Source organism: Lathamus discolor, chromosome 18 (assembly GCF_037157495.1).
Source record: "Lathamus discolor isolate bLatDis1 chromosome 18, bLatDis1.hap1, whole genome shotgun sequence".
In the NCBI taxonomy this organism is placed as follows: domain Eukaryota; kingdom Metazoa; phylum Chordata; class Aves; order Psittaciformes; family Psittacidae; genus Lathamus; species Lathamus discolor.
In genome coordinates this window covers 1977746-1997365 of record NC_088901.1, presented here as the reverse complement: position 1 = coordinate 1997365, position 19620 = coordinate 1977746, and the positions used below count along the sequence as shown (strand labels likewise).

Genomic DNA, 19620 nt, shown 5'->3' with positions numbered 1-19620 from the left:
TGCTGTGCCGAAGGAAACGGGGATGCTTCAGCTTTCCATGGGGTGTGTGAATCATTCTGTCAGCTTCCCACAAACGGCTGCATGAGAGCACAGCTTTTGTTTTCTGGGGCTACTCTTGATTATTGAGCATCAGTAATTAGACAGACAGCAGTTGTCAAAGGAAATTCAGATATCAGGATTGATGAGCTTATCTGATTCCTGGCATATGCCCATGAAGCGTACACATGCTCTTGTGCTCCCCGAAGCATTTCAGATGCAGCAGAGCCTGCGTGCTGCTTGGATTCAGCCTGGCTGCTTCATAGCATCCCAGCCTGGTTTGGGTTGAAAGAGACCTTAAAGCTCCTCCAGCTCCAGCCCCTGCCCCGGGCAGGGACCCCTTCCACTGGAGCAGCTTGCTCCAAGCCCCTGTGTCCAGCCTGGCCTTGAGCACTGCCAGGGATGGGGCAGCCACAGCTTCTCTGGGCACCCTGTGCCAGCGCCTCAACACCCTCCCAGGGAAGAGCTTCTGCCTAAGAGCTCATCTCAGCCTCCTCTCTGTCCGGTTAAAGCCATTCCCATTGCCCTGTCCCTTTGCAAGCGCTCCTGTAAGCAGGTCAGCCTCATTCCACACTCTTGTCCTGGATGTGCTCCTGGTGCAGGATCGCTGCCCCTGCAGCAGATGGTAGACGCCTGTGGGAGGTATTTTGCTGCCCGTGCTGCTGATGGAGGGGACTTGGAACATGCTTGTTCGTGATCATAATTATTTCTCCTAGAGGTCTTGGGAATGATTTGGATACCTGAGGATTAGCATGAGTGGCTCCATCAGGGAGAGAGCTGCCCTAGGGTGAAGGAGCTGCTCTCCTTTAACTCAGGGGTTGTGGCAATGGAGCAGAGCAATGAGTTCCATTTAATCCCACCAGAAATTTCCTAGCAACCCGACATCTGAGTCTTTGCTTTACTTACAAAGAGGTGGCAATAACCTGGTTAAAGATGGATAACGTGGCAGAACAGGCTGAGCCCTTCTCATGCACCTTTCTGCCTTCCCTGCAGTTAAAATACCAACCAGGAGGACGTACATCGACCCTGACACTTGTGAAGACCCCATGCAGGCCGTGCACCTCTTTGCCAAAGAGCTGGATAACGCTAGTATTAAAATTGAGAGGATCATCGGGACAGGCAAGTTCCTTGCTGCATCTCCTCATCCTCTGGCACCGTGGGCTTTGCTCTCGTAGATGCTTGCAGCGGGGAGATGGGAGTGTGGTGTTCGGGAGCTTGGTTTTGCATCCCTGCTTGTTTTTCCGAGGCACTAAGCACAGGCAGGGAGTTTGGAGCAGAAAGCATCAGCAATTATCTGCATCTGGGCACTTTGACAGCAGCATGAAAACTATTTATAAATACGTGAACCTAATGATTTATTGATTTTCATCAACTTGGCTGCCTGAAACTTAAAAGCAAATTAACATCCCCTCAGTGGGCCCTAGAGCCTTCCTCGCTAACGTGAGCCAGGACATGGGAAACGTGAGGATCCTTTGCCGGTTCTTTTCCTAAAGACAAATTCAGCTGCAGCAGAAGAGGTGGAGGAAGGGAAGAGGGAAGGGCTTTGCCTGCCAGCTTGAAGGACAGGGTCGAAGGGAGGAGGACACGGGGAAGAGGAGGTTGTCTCTGTAGCTGCTGAGCGGAGCAGCTGAGAGGAATCCCACATCCCTTTCAGAAGCGAATTGGTGTTTGAAAGATCAAGGAGGAAAATTATACAGGAAGACATTTCCATGGAAGGAATTTGGGCGTGCATTTGTCTCGTGTCTGACCTAAAAAGTACCTGGCTTTCAAATCAGGAAAGCTTTTCTTAGCTACATGTTTTGCTAAAAAGCCAATATTGGCCTTTTATGTTATGAATTTAGTTATGTTATGAATAGCTCCAGTTGTCAAGTGCGTGGCTGTGCAGAGTGGGATGTTCTGCCTCATAGAATCATCATAGCATCCCAGCCTGGTTTGGGTTGAAGGGACCTTAAAGCTCATCCAGCTCCAACCCCTGCCACGGGCAGGGACCCCTTCCACTGGAGCAGGGTGCTCCAAGCCCCTGTGTCCAACCTGGCCTTGAGCACTGCCAGGGATGGGGCAGCCACAGCTTCTCTGGGCACCCTGTGCCAGCGCCTCAGCACCCTCACAGGGAAGAGCTTCTGCCTAAGAGCTCATCTCAGTCTCCCCTCGGGCAGGTTCAAGCCATTCCCCTTGGCCTGTCCCTACAGGCCCTTGTCTAAAGTCTCTCTTCAAAGACCACAGGGGCCATCCTTGCCCTGCAATGCTCCGTTCCCTTCACGTGTGCTGAGCCAGGAAGCAGAATAGACCAGGTCCAGGGAGCATGAGCTCAGTGGCTGGGGGTTAATCCTCTTCTCACAGGGGTAAACCACAATGTGCACTTGAGCAGAGGTGGAGAGAATGGCTTAGAGGTGTAGGAAGGGGAAGAAGAAACTGCATTGCCTTATCGCAGGTTTTTAGCATCACATGCTGGTGCTAAACTTGGGTGAAGGGTTGTGTGTTCAGCAAAGGTGGGTGTCGTGGTTTAAACCCAACCACAAACCTCGTCCACTCACTCCCCCCCCCTTCTTGCCCTCCCCCTGCTTCTGGAGGGACGGAGAGGAGAATCGAAAAGAATGCAACTCCCACGGGTTGAGATAAGAACAGTTTAGTAACTAAGGTATAACACAGATCACTGCTGCTACCACCAATGATAATAATGATAAAGGAAATAACAAGAGGAAAGAATACAACACCTCAACACCAGCTGACCAATAACTCACCCCACTCCCCCCAGCCAAGCACCGACCGATACCTTCTCCAACCCTCCAGTCCCAACCCTTCCGGGTAACTACCAGTTACATCCTGGGCATGACGTGCTGTGGTATGGAATACCTCTTTGGTCAGTTTGGGTCAGGTGTCCTGTCTCTGCTCCCTCCCAGCCTCCCCTCCTCCCTGGCAGAGCATGAGGCTCAGAAAGTCCTTGGCCACACCAAACATTCGAGCAGCAACTGAAAACATCAGCGTTATCACCACTGCTCCAAGGCCAAAAGATCAAAACACAGCACTGTACTAGCTCCTAAGAAGGAGAAAAATGACTGCTGCTGCTCAAAACCAGGACATTATCCACCCCTTATTCCATACCATTCACGTCATGCTCAGATCCCACATCTTCAATATGCCATCACTCTTATATATATATATACATCTACATATACACAGAGGAAAACATCACTTGTTAGTGCATGGACCTATAAAGCTGCTGAGTCCATCTGGTCCATGATGTCAGGCTCGACCTCTTGTAACAGTGTTCACACTAGTGAATAACCTGGGCAATAGTGTCCATTGCTAAGTCCACCCCTCGATCATGAGTCCATCTCTGTGTCGCATCTCTGCCCTGATGGCCTGAAGTGCCATGGGCCCACCAGGTTCAAAATAATTCACTGTCCCCTTCAGCAGTTTCTGCAGCTTGTTGCTGGGGACTCCATAGAGCTGCCTTCCATCTCCAATGCTTCCAAAGCACTGGAGGGGCCCAGTGGACCAGGTACTCGCTCATACTGTCCCACACACCCTGCCACTCATGGCTGTCCAGCCTTGGGGAATATCTCTTGTTCCTCCCATATTGTGGTCTAACCCCAGACAAGAAGCAAACCTGACTCTGCTTAACTTCTGAGATCAGACAAAATGGCCGTGGGTAGAACACACTCTGTGTGTGTGCCAACATGCTGATCCCCATCACAACCAGCAGGCAGGTCCCAAGGGTACCCACAGGCCATTCAAACCCTTCAGAACTCTCCAGTGATGCTGCTGTACTTGTCCCTGGGGCTGTTGCAGCTGCTGTGCTTGCCGGCTCTCCCACCACCAGCTTCTCTTTCCCTGGGTGCAGCTCTTCCTGCTCTGCCTTGCTGGGAAATGCTGCCTGGGCTCCTGCATCCTCCTGCGGCTCTGCGGGCGGCTTCCGAGGGACGCTCTCGGCTGCTGCGGGGCTGGGCTCGGCTGCGGGGCTGGGCTCCTCCGCGGGGCTCGGCTCCTCCGCGGGGCTCGGCTCCTCCGCGGGGCTCAGCTCCTTGGCCGCCTCCTCCCGCTGCTCGGCAGCCGCCTTCCTCCCGGGCTCGGGCCCCGCTCCCGCCGCCGCCTGGTCCCCGGGGCCGCTCTCCCGGGCCGCTTCGGCCGCCGCCGGCTCCCGGGGCCGCTCCCCCTCGGCTCCCCGCAGCCTCACGAAGACGGAGGCGAGGACAAGGGCCAGGACGGTGAAGAGCAGCGGGACGGCCGGGTACAAGTCCACGGCCACGTCCATCTCTCCCTGCTGCTGGAGCCCACCCGTATTACAAGCCATTGCCATAAAGTACAGTGAAACAAAAACCTTAGCCCAAGCCCCACACTTGATAAACACGAACACAGGGAATACCGGCTCTATGTAATGTACTACATTCTGAAGCGCTGAGAGCAAGAGAAACAACTTTGAGAGCCAATAAATCAGCACTGTGACGACTATTAATCTGATCATCTCCGTCGTTATCTCAACCCTTCGTGCCCCACGTTGGGCGCCAAAAAGAACTGTCGTGGTTTAAACCCAACCACAAACCTCGTCCACTCACTCCCCCCCCCTTCTTGCCCTCCCCCTGCTTCTGGAGGGACGGAGAGGAGAATCGAAAAGAATGCAACTCCCACGGGTTGAGATAAGAACAGTTTAGTAACTAAGGTATAACACAGATCACTGCTGCTACCACCAATGATAATAATGATAAAGGAAATAACAAGAGGAAAGAATACAACACCTCAACACCAGCTGACCAATAACTCACCCCACTCCCCCCAGCCAAGCACCGACCGATACCTTCTCCAACCCTCCAGTCCCAACCCTTCCGGGTAACTACCAGTTACATCCTGGGCATGACGTGCTGTGGTATGGAATACCTCTTTGGTCAGTTTGGGTCAGGTGTCCTGTCTCTGCTCCCTCCCAGCCTCCCCTCCTCCCTGGCAGAGCATGAGGCTCAGAAAGTCCTTGGCCACACCAAACATTCGAGCAGCAACTGAAAACATCAGCGTTATCACCACTGCTCCAAGGCCAAAAGATCAAAACACAGCACTGTACTAGCTCCTAAGAAGGAGAAAAATGACTGCTGCTGCTCAAAACCAGGACAGTGGGGGAAGATGTTAAAACAGGCTCTGTGGGGGAAACTTGCAGCCACGCAGGGCTCCGGGTGTTTGAGTTTATGGATTGGCAAATCCTCTGATGAACAATGGGGAAGTCTTGCCTCTCTACACAGCAAGACACATCACTTGTGCCCCATAGGAATGCGCTTTATGCTTCTAAAGGAAGGGAAATGTTCCCTAAAGGGAGCTGGCTTCCAAGAGGAGGACTGCTGCCCTTTGCTTTGTGGCAGGTACATGTATAAGCTGTCTTTATAATGCATTGCAACAGCTCAGTAAAACATCACCCTCACACAACGCTGTGAAGTAGAGGAGGAGGTTGCTCCTCCCTTCAGGGTCTGGGACTGGCCGAGGGCAGTGTTGACAGCCCATGCCGGAGTGGTGCGACCGTGATTGCGGGGGCAGGCGCGTGCTGGCGGCCAGGGACGTGGGACCATGGATGCCCTTAACCCATCTCTGTGCTGCGCAGGGGAGTTTGGAGAGGTCTGCCGAGGGTGCCTGAAGCTGCCCAGCAAGCGGGAGCTGCCGGTGGCCATCCAGACCCTGCGGGCAGGGTGCTCGGAGAAGCAGCAGCGTTCCTTCCTGGCAGAGGCGTGCACCATGGGCCAGTTCGATCACTCCAACGTCATCCGCCTGGAGGGGGTCATCACCAGAGGTGAGGGGGGGACGTGGGTTCTGTGACTGCTGTGCAGGCAGCGTGCTGAAGCTGTCGCTTTGGAGCGGTGAGCTGGTGCAATGCCGTTGGCTCTAGAAATGAAGGGTTTTTCCTCCTGTAGTCGCTGGTTTAGCGTTCTGCTGGGTAATAAAATGCTCCCAGGCAGATGAATACATCCAAGGAGTGGGACTGGCTCAAGAGCAAAACTGTGCACTCTTAATAAAAGCAAATTGAAGTGAGGTTCTGTCAGTAAAACAGATGACTCTGCTACCGGCCCTTGTGCGCGCTGGACTGCTCTGCGGATGCTGTAGTTAAATGGATATCCATGTAAATCCAAAGGAACGTGAGCAGCTGTGCTGATTTAACCGCCCTTTTCATTAAGTAAGGAAGAGTTTCTGTTCTGAGCCATGGGCTGAGCGGGTTGCTTTTGCTTTCACTGGGTTGTGCTGTCCTTCGTGATGGGGTTTAGTGTCCTGGTGAAAGGAGCATCTCATGGGATGCCAGCTGGGAGAGACAGGAAAACCTCGGACCCACTGCTCATTGAAAACTATCTTGGGACAAAGCCCTTGTCTTCCTTAATAGCCAGGCAGCCCAGACTGACCGCGCTGGATGTTTCTAACCCCTGCAGTGTCAGCACTGCCTAAGCCGCGGGCAGCACTCACGCAGTGCTCCTTGTCTGTCCATGCAGGGAGCACCATGATGATAGTGATGGAGTACATGGGGAATGGTGTGCTGGACTCTTTTCTCAGGGTGAGTGCTGTGGGAGCCGGTGGTAGCTGCATCTGTCACCCTCCCAGGCTCTGCCGGGGAGGCCTCTTGATGTGGCCATTGCTCACCTTTGGCTTTTCCTCCTGTCATCCTCCAGAAACACGAGGGGCAGTTCACGGCCACCCAGCTGGTTTGCATGCTGCAGGGGATTGCCTCTGGCATGAAGTACCTGGCAGAGATGGGTTACATCCATAAAAACCTGGCTGCCCACAAAGTCCTCGTGAACAGCAGCCTGGCTTGCAAAATAACCGGTTTCAGACGGCCGCAGGAGGATAAGATGGAGACCATCTTCTCCACGATGGTAAGCTGCCTTTCCAGGCTCGGTTGGTGACGTTCCCTGAAGGCAAACTGCTGTCAGAGCAGCTGCAGAGGTGGATCTCCCTGCCTGTGATACATGGCTACAGCCAGGAGTGCTTGGGCAGAGGGCTTTGCAGCCTGCTCTGAATGCTGAATAAGGATGAAATCCAAAGCCAGCCAGCTTCTGCAGGTGGACTTAATAAAACATACAGCAATTCCACGCCAGAACCGCTATTTTTCCTAGGCTCCCACTTCCTTCCTCATGTGTGGATGCTGGCTCTGCATCTTAACAGCTTCTTTCTCAGCTAGGAAACAAGAGCATTTAGGCAGGAACTGCATGGATCTGCCCAGCTCTGCTCTTCCCATCCTCTGGCCGCAGCCCTGCTGCGTGAGCAGGCAGAGGCGCTGGGTGGCTGGACGCAGCCCTGGCAGCCTCAGGGTCCCTCCTGTTTCATCACTGGAATGAAGTTCATGGCTTTCAGTTAAGAATCCAAGTCCTCCTTGATTCACACTTGTGCCAGGCACTGCAGCTCGCAAGTGACTGTGAGCCCCTGGGCATGGACCCCATGGCACCCCATGCACCCCCCCACACGCAGCTGGAGCCGGCTCTCCATCTCTGCTTCTTTCACTCCCCTCTTTCGAGGGCGCATCAGTGCATTTTGAACCGCAGAGCAATCGGATGTATTTCAGTTGGCACCAGCTGGGGCTGTTGGTGCCTTGTGTTAACCAGGCATTCATATAGGAAAGAGCATCAATTCCTCAATCAAATGAGCACTCATTGCTTGCAGGGAGCATTGGGCAGCGCCAAGGAGGCAGCAGCTCAAGTGTGCTGGGTATGGAGCTGAGCGAGGGCTCAGCAGGAGCCCTGGCTTCGCCCACCACGGTGCAGTGGGGCTGTGGCTTTGGGTCAGGGTCTCCCTGCTGTTAATGGCAGTTGGCTGTGGTCTGTGACCTGCTTCCAGTAGTGCAACCAGAGGGCTCTGCAGACAGCGAGACAGGGACTGCAAACCGCAGGAGAGCAAACCGGGATGGAGGGACTGTGTTTGCACAGCACTGAAGCCGTTTTCATTAAATATTGAGGTATAAAATGCCATCAGCTCTTCCCAGAGACATTCTCCTCTCCCATTAATATTTTAGGACTTGCATACAATGGCATGGCTGTTTCCAAAGAAATCGAGGCTAAAGTTTTCTGTTAGTACTAAACCTACACACGGCTCATGGGCTGCACTGTGTCTGCCCTTGACGCTGGGCAGGGCATGATGAAGAGCTGCCTGTGGATGAGCTGCATCCTGCTCATCATTCCTCCCCTTCTCCCCATGCAGCGTGGGAAGAGCCTGGTGCTGTGGTCAGCCCCCGAAGCCATCCAGTATCACCACTTCAGTCCGGCCAGCGACGTGTGGAGCTTCGGCATCGTCATGTGGGAGGTCATGTCCTATGGCGAGAGACCCTACTGGGACATGTCCAACCAGGACGTGAGTGCCTGCGGGGTAGATGATGGTGTTGCCATTGCTGATAGTGTGCGGGTGGTTCCATGGGGTATGGAGGAGCTGCCGCTGCTCTGATGTGGGGTCTGGCTGCCCCAGGGGTTTGCCTTTGCTCTGGTCCCATCTCCTCGCCTCCTGCTCCCTTGTGCACTGCAGGTGATGAAGGCTGTGGAGGACGGGTTCCGCCTGCCCGCCCCGGTGAACTGCCAGCCCCCCCTGCACCAGCTCATGCTCGACTGCTGGCAGAAGGACCGCAGCCAGAGACCCAAGTTCTCGCACATCCACAGCATCCTCAGCAAGCTGGTGCAGAGCCCGGAGCCCCCAAAGTGCCCCAGCTCCACGTGCACCAGGTGAGCATCCTCTTGCTTTGCTGCCTCCTCCTTTGCCTGCCAGGTCCGACCTCAGACGTGCCACGTCCTCCATCCTCACCACCCTGTTGTGTTGGCAGGTCCCACAGCACCTCCATCCCCCTCACCGAGCGAACCTTCTCAGCCTTCCCATCTTTCAGCTCCGTAGGCGAGTGGCTGGAAGCGATAGAAATGGGCAGGTACAAAGACAACTTCACTGCCGCGGGCTACTGCTACCTGGAGTCGGTGGCCAGGATGACAGCCCAGTAAGTGGCTATAACCTGGCTATAACCTTGTGTTCCTGGGTGCAGTGTGAGTGAGCTCTGCTTGGCACTGTCAGGCATCACTAAATAAGAGGACAGGTCTTCCAAAACCTGCCTTTAAGTGCTCACTGGTGGGGTTTGGCTGCATGTGTTGTGCATCTCAGTTGCTGTTGCCTTTCCCTTCCTGAAAGCGGAGTTGAATCTAATGCAGTTCACTGATTCTATGCTATGCGGACAGCACGGGGTGGCAGGGTTGGGAGCTCTCATGCAGGGTGTGCTGCAGGCTTGTGTTATCCCTGCATCCCTGGGACAACCGGTTGGGGCTTTCTTATTGTGGCAGGTCTGAAGCCTGCACTGCCCTTGATGAGAGCTGTTGGTGTTGGGGCATTTCAGAGCTGAGGCTTGTTTTCCATGGCGGCAGGGACATCCTCAGCCTGGGCATCACGCTGGCGGAGCACCAGAGCACCATCCTGAGCGGGATCCAGACCCTGCGGGCGCAGGTGATCCAGATGCATGGCCGAGGCGTGCAGGTGTGAAGCGGAGCCCCGCAGCGGTGCAGAGCACTGACCCGGGGGCAGGCAGCCGCCCGGCCCCACGCCGGACCGGAGGTGGGATGTAGGGATCACTGAGCTGCTGCCAAACCAATGTGGCAAGAGCGCAGGGCATCAGGAAGCCAAGGATTCCCGGGATGCGTGCCTCGGTGGATGTGGCTCTCCCTAGCACTGTGTTGAGTCAAACTGATGATGCCGTTTCACACGGTGATTGGGTTAACAGGGTGGATGGACGTTTGTGCGCTGCCTTCATCCAGAGCTGACAGCGCTTTCGTACCTAGCATCCTACTGCTGAGATCCATGGGTATTTTTATACAAGCTGACACGTTCAGGCAACCCCGCAAGGAGCTTTTTATTGCTTTTATTTTTAGAGACCGGAGCACAGCTCCCACCCAGCGCCCAACTTCTGGAAGGTGACTTTCCCCATCTGCTATGCTGAAGGCAGCTCCTTCCCAGCCACCTCCCTCCTGCTCTGCGTTACTTCCCTGTGTCTTGACGCCACGGTTGGTGAACAGAACCAAAACACTCTCCGCTAACGTGCAGAGCAAATGGTGCTGAATGGTTCTGAGGCTCTCTTGACAAGACAATTTCAAGGGAAGAAATGGAAAGCTTTGATGAAGGGAGCCATAACCGAGAGAGGTGAAGCAATGGAGCCCTTGGGCTGCCCTGCTGATGCTCTCAGCCCTTTGTGCAGGTCCCAGTCCCCCTGGAGCCCAGCAGTGGGGTGGGAGCTCACAGACCAGAGCAGCAGCAGGCAGCGTGCCTGCCGTGTTATGAATAGCACTAATTCAACCCACAGCAACAGCAGGAGCATCCCAGTTCAGCCAGAAATGGGATGGAAAGCCAGGAACTGGTCTGAGGTCCGAGAGACGTCAGGCAAGGCTGTGCTTTGGGAGGGATGCTTCCCATGTCCTCCCTGCAGTGTACCCCTGGCCGCTGGAAGGGATGCGTTAGCTGTGGTGAGTGCTCTTCTCTTCCTCCTCCAGTTGCCCCATTCCTGGCTGGGAGCAGGGAATGCCTGGCTCTGCTGTGCGTGTTTTCCAGCCTCACATTAATGGCTGGGCAGAGGTCCATGGCCGAGGGCTGCAGTGCCAGCACTCCCCACAGCACCCACGGTGGGTTGCGCCCCGTTCTCTGGGTGTCCCTCTGCTTGCTGGAGGGACCACGCACCCCAGGTGGGCAGAACTGATCCTCGCATCCGTGGGACCCGTGGAATCCTGCTGTGCAACCCAGGCAAACCAGGGCACATCAGCACTTTATTTGTTGCAGCGGGAGCGCGGTACTGCCTGCCCTGCACGCTGGCAGTTCCCACTGCTGCAGGCCTGGTCCCTGACGGAAGACATAAATAGCATCTACTTAATAATACAAGGTTCCTTGAAGTTAGTTAATTAAATGGGTCTTCGCAGCCTTGTACGGAGTTTTGTAGGCCTTTTATTGCCATCTGTAAGTATTGCGAGTGAATTATTGATGATGAAAGGCAAAGATTTACAAAGGGAATGGATGCTGGGGGAGATGCTCACAGCGCGGCTGGAAGTCTGTTGGAGCCGGATCCTCCAATTAGCCTGCTCTGAGAGGATGAGGAGCTAAATGATGGTTGAGAGCAAGGCTTTAAGTGGTGGCACAGGCGTCTTGGTTCCCTCCTGGTCAGGCAGAGCAGCGTGACCATAGGCACTGGTGGCAGCGGTGAACAAGCTCTCTCCTTCCTTCCCCCTCTGCACTTTAAGCGATGCTCCCCAGTGTCACTTGGTTGGTTTTACAGCAGAAATAACTTGTCTTTAGGTTTGGCCCTTGCCCGGTCTGGTTGGTCGCTCTCCATCCCGCTGTTCCACACCCAGAAGAGTAATAATGGTGAACCGAAACCTTCATTTGGTAGAGATGCCGGATCCCAAGGATCAAGTGCAATTTGTATGCTCTTTATGTTTACATTTTATCGATAGAGGAAGTCTATTCTAGTTCTCTAGGCAGGGAGTTGAACCAACTTGATTCTGGATCCTCACCCCCATTTCCCTGCTCTGGTCCTGTCCATTGGGATTTCTACCCTGTGCCGGGATGCAGGGAGCCATGCTGGGAGGTCACTGCTGGGTAGGCTTGCGCCATGAAAGCTCCATGCAGCTGCTGTCAGGAAGGCGCAGGGAAGCCCAGGGCTTTGTGACAAGGTGATGGAGTGCTCAGGGTCTGGGAGATGGACTTATCCAGACTCACGGCTCTGAGTGCCTTGGGAAGCTGCTGTGGCCATGCAGGCGGGGGTCTGCGCTCTCCCAGGGGAGCTGGGCTCTGCGTGGGGCTGGCAGCCCCACAGCTTCCCAGGCCATTGGAATAGTTTGGGTTGGAAAGGACCTCAAGATCATCCAGTTCCACCACCCCCCCACTGTACAATGCTAGAATAGCGCAGGTAAAACTGAGGCCATCTTTCAATCATTTCTATAGCGTTTCCCCCACTGAATTAGGCTCCCTCCGTTCCCCAGCACAATCAGACCTGAAGGTGTAATTTCTTTGTCTGTGTCTCTCTGGCTGCTCCCAAAAGCCATTCAGTGGTTAATTTCTTCTCTGACTTAATGCTGCTGGGAGCCTTGGATGTGGTGTTTCAGGAAGCCGGGTCTGTGGCTGGAGCCGTGCTCTCACTCAGCAGAAGCAAGAGGCGTTTGCTTCGCTGGCCTCTCCTTCAAGAACGGAAAGGGGAAGCACACGATGGAAGTCTGCTTTCTAGGCTAGCTTGTAGCAATAAACACTTTTAATTGAGCTCCTCATCAACACTGCAGATAATAAAATGAGCAGATTAAGCTGTAGATTGTTGTTATGATTTTAGAATTAACTTGCAGCCTCCCAGCACCTCTCTTTGGGGAAGCATTCAATGCCTTATAATTAAATTAATTAGCAGCACTGTTTCGAAGCTGCTTGACCGAGGGGAAATGCCTCACACTGAGTTTGGTCGCTTTGGCCATCCAGCCTCTGAGATGGCACAAGGCTCCTTCCTCCTCCCTTTGGTGTGGGGAAGCCCTCATCACATCGGCGCTAGTAAGGGTTCGGGGCAGGCTGACCACACTCTCCCAGTGCAGCAGCATTAGTGTTAATGGGCTTGTTCGGAGAAGAGAGCAATGGGTGTTCTGTAATCTGTGGGCTTTGCTGGAGCTGATAAATGCAGTTACATGAGGATATGATTTTAGATGCTCAGGCAGAGCGGGGGCCAGGCGTGAATCAGAGGAGAAGAGCAGACGTGTGTCTAAGCTCGTGTGTGGCCAGAACCTTTGGCTGTTCTTGCACAGTGGGTATGCACTCGAAAGCAATCCTGATCCCAACAATGTCCCGTTGGCTGTTGCTGCCTTGGATTGCAAAGCAGGATCACTGGAGGGATGCAGCGCAGCAGCATTGCTGTCAGCAGCCAAAAGGCTGGGTGCTTTTGAAGGGGCAGTGACAGGGAAAAGGGGAATGGCTTGAACCTGCCCGAGGGGAGACTGAGATGAGCTCTGAGGCACAAGCTCTTCCCTGTGAGGGTGCTGAGGCGCTGGCACAGGGTGCCCAGAGAAGCTGTGGCTGCCCCATCCCTGGCAGTGCTCAAGGCCAGGTTGGACACAGGGGCTTGGAGCATCACCGGAACCCTGTAATACCCCCCTTGCATGAAACCAAAACTGGAATCAAGTTGGTTCATCTCCAGATGCTTTTTGATATTCATTAACCACGTGTTATATACTGTAAATACATACTTGAGAAGGCAATATCTATTTTTCTAAGCTTGAAACAAATGTAATATGATGTCATAAGGGACACTGTGTGCATTTCATGTTTGAGCTATAGTCAGACATCTCCAGGGAATCACAGTTGGTTTTGAGTAATAATAATAATAATAATTAATAATAATAATAATAAATGGTGATAAAGATCTATAGACATTTTTGTTAATTTTGTATTTATTGAACTATGGTTGAAGTTTGCAATAATGAAATATCCAAATACCTAAGTAAAGCCAACCACTCACTCTGCCCTGGCTTGTCTGTGTGGCTCCTTTCAGGTGTTCTGATGCAAAGTTCCACTGTAGCAAGGGTGGTAAGGGTCAGGTAAGGAATGGTTTTAGGAGCAGCAAGGTGTGAAATGATGCACTGTTTTATTGAATAGCCCGTGTGTTAAGATGGGAACTGATTGCTCCTGCTGTGGAGGTGGAGCTCAGGATGGTGGCTTCTTGCTGTTAACACTTTGTTGTGGGGGGGAAAACCCTGTTTAACTAGTGCAGCTTGTGTGTTTTGTGGACATAAAGGTCCATTGGTTGGCCTGATGCTTTTGGCACAGGCAGGAATCCCTCCCATCACCCGGAGGACCAGATAACCTTGGCAGTGCTCCCCACGTGGAGCTGTCAATACCAGCGCAATTGTCAGTCTAATATACGTGCTGCAGTGTTTAGCGTAGGGATGCTGCTGAGCAGAGGGAAAACACTGCAGAGTTCCTGTGCTTGAGGCATGCCACCGATTGCCTGAGTAAATGGAAGCAGGGTATGGCCAGCATGTGAAATGCAAACACTGCACAAGCAATACTGAGAAACAATTCAAGGCAATGCTCAATACTTCACATTCCTTCTCTTCTTCTCAGGGTGCTTGATGCCAAAGTGCGGGTACAAAGGTCTCGCTTTGGGAGGCTCACAACAGTGACAGCGACTGGGGAATAGGAACTGAATGGGTGCCTAAAATGGGTGCAGTCTATTTGCCTTCTGTCGATCAATTAATTCAGCCAGCTTTCACTAGGAGCCTGGCCAGGGCTCTGTTGGCACTAGGAAGAAATAATGAGAGCTCTGAAGCAGGGTTATGAATAGTGGATTGCGACCCGCAGCCAAGCAGATGGATTCTGTGCCCTGATTTATCTGTGCTCGTGCCTCCTGCGGTCCATGGGTGATGGTTTTACCTCTCTTCTGTGACCTTCCTGGGGGCTGTGGGGCACCTCCTTTCATGGCTGTAATGGGGGGTGCTGGGGACACCCAGCACAGGCAACAGGGGGTTGCTCTGGAGGACATGGGGGTCTCCAGCTGCAGACATCGCCTGTCTGCAGGGCTGGTGGGCAGGCAGGAGGGATGGCATCACCACCGCCCTGTTGTGGTGATGCATTGCACAGGCTGATGTTGAAGCTTCTGCTCCTTCTTCCCCCATCCTCTGGTGGTGCAGCAGAACAGGGTATTTGCTGCAGGATGGACCAGGGAAAACTTCTCTCCATCGAATTCTACTTCCCTGAAGTGTTCCAGGCCAGGTTGGACACAGGGGCTTGGACCAAGCTGCTCCAGTGGAAGGGGTCCCTGCCCGGGGCAGGGGTTGGAGCTGGAGGAGCTTTAAGGTCCCTTCCAATCCAAACCAGGCTGGGATTCTATGAACATCACAGCTTGGTCTGGAGCTGTGCGTATGTCTTCTATATCCAACAACGGATTTCCCAGCTTCTGACACATGCGGTGTCTTTGAGGAACAAACCCAGCTCTGGAAAACGTCTGGGAAATCATAGCAAACAGTGTGGTTATCACACTGTGCATGGCCAGCCCATGGCTCAGAGCTCCTGCCCCTGGAGAGCTTCCCACCACCAGCCCTGCATCCCTGGGCTGATGGAGAACACGCTGTAATGCAGGGCGTTGCTCTCCGGTACCAAAAGAGGAACCAAGAAGCAGTAAAACACAGGATGCAGCAGGTATCGGCCATGGAAGGACTCAGCCCTGGGCAGGTGCTGCCCCATATGAAGGGTGTTTTACATAGACCATTTATTGCGTGGTGCTCATGCAGGCAGCGGGGACCACATCTGGCCCATCCCTACGGCAGGTCCATGTCTCAGGGAGAGCAAAGGAAGAACCAGGTCTCCTCCTTTCTCCCCTCGCTCTCACTTAGAGGCCTCGGATATGAAATCCATCACCTTCCCCCTTCCTCTTTATGCATTTATTGCAGAGGTGCTGCTTGGTCTCATCCGCTGTGATGGCTGATGAGGACAGGGCGAGCCACTGCTCCTGTGACAGCGATGTGGTGGGGTCAGAGCAGCCCGGCCTCGCTGGTGCGTGTCCCCATCATCCCCATGCAGGATGGAGCCAGGCAGGAGGAGAGGATGCTCAGGGAATGTTAAAAAGAGCCTGGCTCTGGAGGAAGAGCAGCGTTTCAATATGAACAATTGCTAATTACCAGGAAAAGCCCGTGCCATCTATCATCATCACCTGCGATCAGCTCAAGTGTCACCGGGACGGATGCATCTTTCCTCCTTGTATTAATCTCCCAGCATCTTGGTGAGTGAGAAGAGCACTGCACAGGATGGGGCATGGCCAAAACCCCGCAGCTCCTCCTGCCCCTGCCCAGCACCCACCTCCCAGCAGGACTTTGCTGGGAAGGATGGGTCCCTTCACAGTCTCCACGCTGGGCTGGTCAGTGCCATGTGCTACCCACCTTGGTGCATGAATAAGCTGCCCTGCAGAGCCCCAGCATCCTGCAGAGCAAGGGACAAGGCATCCAAATGCATCCATTGGGAAATACAGAGGCTACACCGTGGCTGGAAGCAGATCCCACAGCTCTCAGCCTTTCCCTGCCTTTCCCTGCTTGTGTTACCCCAGCCAGGCAATGGGCAGCAGAGCTGGGTGTCCCTGTGCCTGCCTGCATCCTGCAGCTCTTGTGATGTCTCTTAGGGTGATCCTGATCTGCTGCCTCAATCCTGTTCCTCTGCTTTTGTTTGTGCCCTTTCAGATGTGGCCACTGCCCAGGCAGGCAGCCGCTGTGCAGGGAGATAACAGCTTCCTTTTGTCTGATGCCGAAGGCGCTTGTCAGCCTTGGCAAGATAAAAAGGCCAAAGACATACATAATTGTGTAATCAAATGGCTCCTTGTGCCTTCCAGGCATCCCTTGCTGCTGGGCAGATGGGTCTGTTGTCAGCAGGCAATGGAGCAAAGGCAGTGCAAAGGCAGCTAAGGTTACCCAGGGTAGGGGAGGTGCTGCATGAATGCAAGTATTTGGGGCACATCCTGCTTCGTGTGGCCTTGGCACCTCTCAGATGTGCTCAGTGCTCTGTGTGTTGGAGCTGGGTGATGAGCACCCCAGTGCCAGCCCCTTGAGGGTCCTGTGGATACCCTGAGCTGTGAAAGGGGAAGGATGCAGAGGTGCCTATTGCACCTGATGGAACTTCCATGAGATGAGGGAAAAGCCCGTGATGTGCTCGTGATTGGCATCAGCTGAGCAAACGCATCCGTTAGAGATGCAGCCGCGCCAGGCCTGGGGGTGCTGCCGCACGCGGATGTTCATTAAATCCCACTTTAGCAATGGGTGATGAGATATTCACCCACAAACCTCCCTGAGCACCAACTAAAACCATCGGTGTGTTATCAGCATTGTTCCCAGGCTGGAAGTCAAAACCACCGCTACTAAGAAGGAATAAAAATGACCGCTACAGCTGAACCCAGGACAGTGCATTACAGTGGTTCACGTGTGGAACAGCAACAGCATCATTCCCCCTCCACCGTTTCATCACCGGGAATCCCAAGGGAGCTATTTTATCCTCATGCTGCCTGTGTACATGTGTGCGTGTATGAGGCTGTCTCACAGATGTGCCCAAGTCCTTTCCATCTAAAGCCCTGGCAACCAAAGTGCTGGTGTTAGTGGGGCAGCTGGCTGTGTTGCTGCTGCTGTTTGCAGTCAGCTCTGCAACACCTTTGGTTTCCTAATCATGATTAAGTGCATAGTAGGGTCTACAGTACGTGCAGCTGGGGCAGGTTCTGCTTCCCACTTCCATAAGGAAGCTCTGTTATGACTGTAACACTTGCCACGAAAGGAGAAGAGTTTCCCTGGTTAAAATTGTTGTTAACAGGATATTGTCTTGCCTGGTAAGAGCAGGGTGGCTCTGAGGAGCTGTCTCACAGCACAGAGCAAAGCGATGTATAAATCACTGCTTCCAGTGGTGGGGAAAGGCGGCGTGTCAGGTATCACATCACACTGCATCCAAATGGGATGTGGCACGAAGGAATCCAGCTTCCACAAATACAGCTTTCTTCCAGGAATAAACTTGTCACTGTCAACTTCAATTCTTGCCAAGGAATCGTGATTTGAGGTGAGTTGCTTTTGCCAGCAATTTACAAAAGCGAGTGGGTTTCAGCGCTATTTATAACACCAGTAAGAGTCTAAGGACTAAATATGTGTGCGTGGTACAACAGAAAGCCCACATCCTAAATGGAGCTCCGATATAGAAGAGCTTCAGAGAGAGAAAGTGAAGCACAAACCACTTCTATGCTCGTGGGCAGGGGCTGCAGCTCGCTTGGGTGAATAATAGAGGCTGATGGAGACCGGGTTGAGAGCAGCCTGAAGAGAAGGACCTGGGGATGTTGGTGGATGGGAAGCTCCCCATGACCTGGCTTCAGTGTGCGCTTGAGCCCAGAGGCCCCCCATAGAATTCACTTCCGTGAATTGAAGCAGGATTTATGGGAAGTACATTGGGGTGGAGCTTCGAGCCATTCCCTGCGTGCACACTGCGATGGGAAGGTGCATTTCCCCACATTACAGCTCTCAGTTTTACACAGCCGTGGTTGCGGATAAGCACAGGGAGGCTCAGCCAGGGAAAAGCTCAGCTCAGGGAAAAGGCGAGGGAATGGGCCTGGTGCCTGCTGCTTGTACAGGGAGGAGGGTGCCCTGGTGCAGGGCTGGAGCCTCCGCGCTGCCTTTTAAACCAGCATCAAGAGAGGGAAAAAGACACCGAGATGTATGGGCTCCAATCAGAACTTTGTCAGACTTCCCGTGTGAGCAAGGAGCTGGGGATGAAGGAGATGCGCGAGGGAGAGTCTGAGGACCTGAAATGCAAGACACAGCGAGGAGCCAGGGTTATTGATGGTGAAATCTCTGAAACTTGGCTCCCATGCATCAACGTCTCGCTCGCCCTGTGTGCTCCTCTGATTTAGTCTTTAAAGCAGAAAAGAGCTGATTAAAATTCAGCAGCCTGAGGTGCTCTAAGTGCTTCTTTAGAGACAAGAACCTCCGAAACTCTGCGAGGAGGGAAGGGGACCTGCTCTAGCAACAGGCTGAGGAGGGCGATGGCTGTTTCCCAACCTCAGGAAGGGGTTTGTCCTCCCACCACCCTCCTGGGAGCACAGGCACGGGGCAGGTGAGGCTGGGGGGAGCGGCGGTGTCTCGGGCTCCGTTATTGATTTGAGGGATGTTTCAAGCACATCATTTATTTCCATTAGAGCTCTGCCGATGTCTTCATCTCGGTGTCCCCGGCGCAGGTCGACATCTGTCCTCGGGAATGCTTTAATTGCGTTTCCTTCGCTTTACGCAGCTCTCCGCTAATGCATTCTGGCTTCATTAGATTAGACACCTATTGTCCTGAGGATGTTGTCATGTTTTCAAATGGCTTCAATCAGCACCTCCCAGGCACCAGCTATTTCGGGGTATAATAAAACTGAAACCTCATTCAGGCTGGATGAGTAATGGAGGTGCATTGCCCACCCCCCTCCCGCCTGCCTTTAAATTCGACTTGCCCCTGGATGCTGGCAGAACACAATTAAGCCTCTTGTCTTGCAGGCATCATGCGCGTGGTTGCGCACTGCTCGGGAGGAAGGGCTCTGCAACAGGAGCTGGGTTTCTAATGATCTTGTCATCGCCAGCAGCACATAGAGATTAAATGAAAGACGCAGGGAGCAGTCAAGATCAAACCTCGGATTTCCAGATGTCCGGAGCACGGCAGGATCCGGCTCGTGGTGCTCGGGCCTGATCTGGCGCGACAGCTCGGGGTTGATGCACGCGTGCGCTTGGCCTCTGTATGCAAGAGAGTGGAATATGGAGGGACGCAGAATGAAACAGCCAGGACACAGCACCAGAGCCCATCCATCACCACCAGCTCTGGGGGTTTCTTTCCTTGGCAACTCCAGGCAAAGCCCATTCTTAGACCTTGGGGGGCCCTGGGATCCTTTCCCAGCACTTACAGAAGCTCCTGTCCCCACTGCACAGGGGCAAAACAGCCACAGCCTTAAGGAATGAACCAAAGAAGGCAGAAACTGATGGGACCTTGGGGCAGGAGACCTGTTCCGTGCTCAGCCCTGTTCCGTGCTCAGCCCTGTTCTGTGGTCAGCCCTGTTTTCTGATCCCCATCAAGGGTGATAGCTCTGGGATCAGTTTAACACCCAGGTAC

At 53.6% G+C, this 19620-nt stretch overlaps 1 protein-coding gene across 3 annotated transcripts in view; it reads left to right on the top strand.

The window, feature by feature from the left end:
• EPHA10 (EPH receptor A10) overlaps positions 1 to 13390 on the top strand; it is a 40786-nt gene extending 27396 nt beyond the window's left edge. For all 3 annotated transcript variants that reach the window (XM_065697519.1, XM_065697521.1, XM_065697520.1), the window contains 8 exons: positions 1030 to 1155; positions 5618 to 5803; positions 6492 to 6553; positions 6669 to 6872; positions 8191 to 8340; positions 8509 to 8702; positions 8801 to 8965; positions 9384 to 13390. In XM_065697519.1, the coding sequence (XP_065553591.1) occupies positions 1030 to 1155; positions 5618 to 5803; positions 6492 to 6553; positions 6669 to 6872; positions 8191 to 8340; positions 8509 to 8702; positions 8801 to 8965; positions 9384 to 9498 (1202 nt within the window). In that variant the 3' untranslated portion in view covers positions 9499 to 13390. The remainder of the gene's footprint in view (positions 1 to 1029; positions 1156 to 5617; positions 5804 to 6491; positions 6554 to 6668; positions 6873 to 8190; positions 8341 to 8508; positions 8703 to 8800; positions 8966 to 9383) is intronic.
• Positions 13391 to 19620: the final 6230 nt, after the last annotated feature.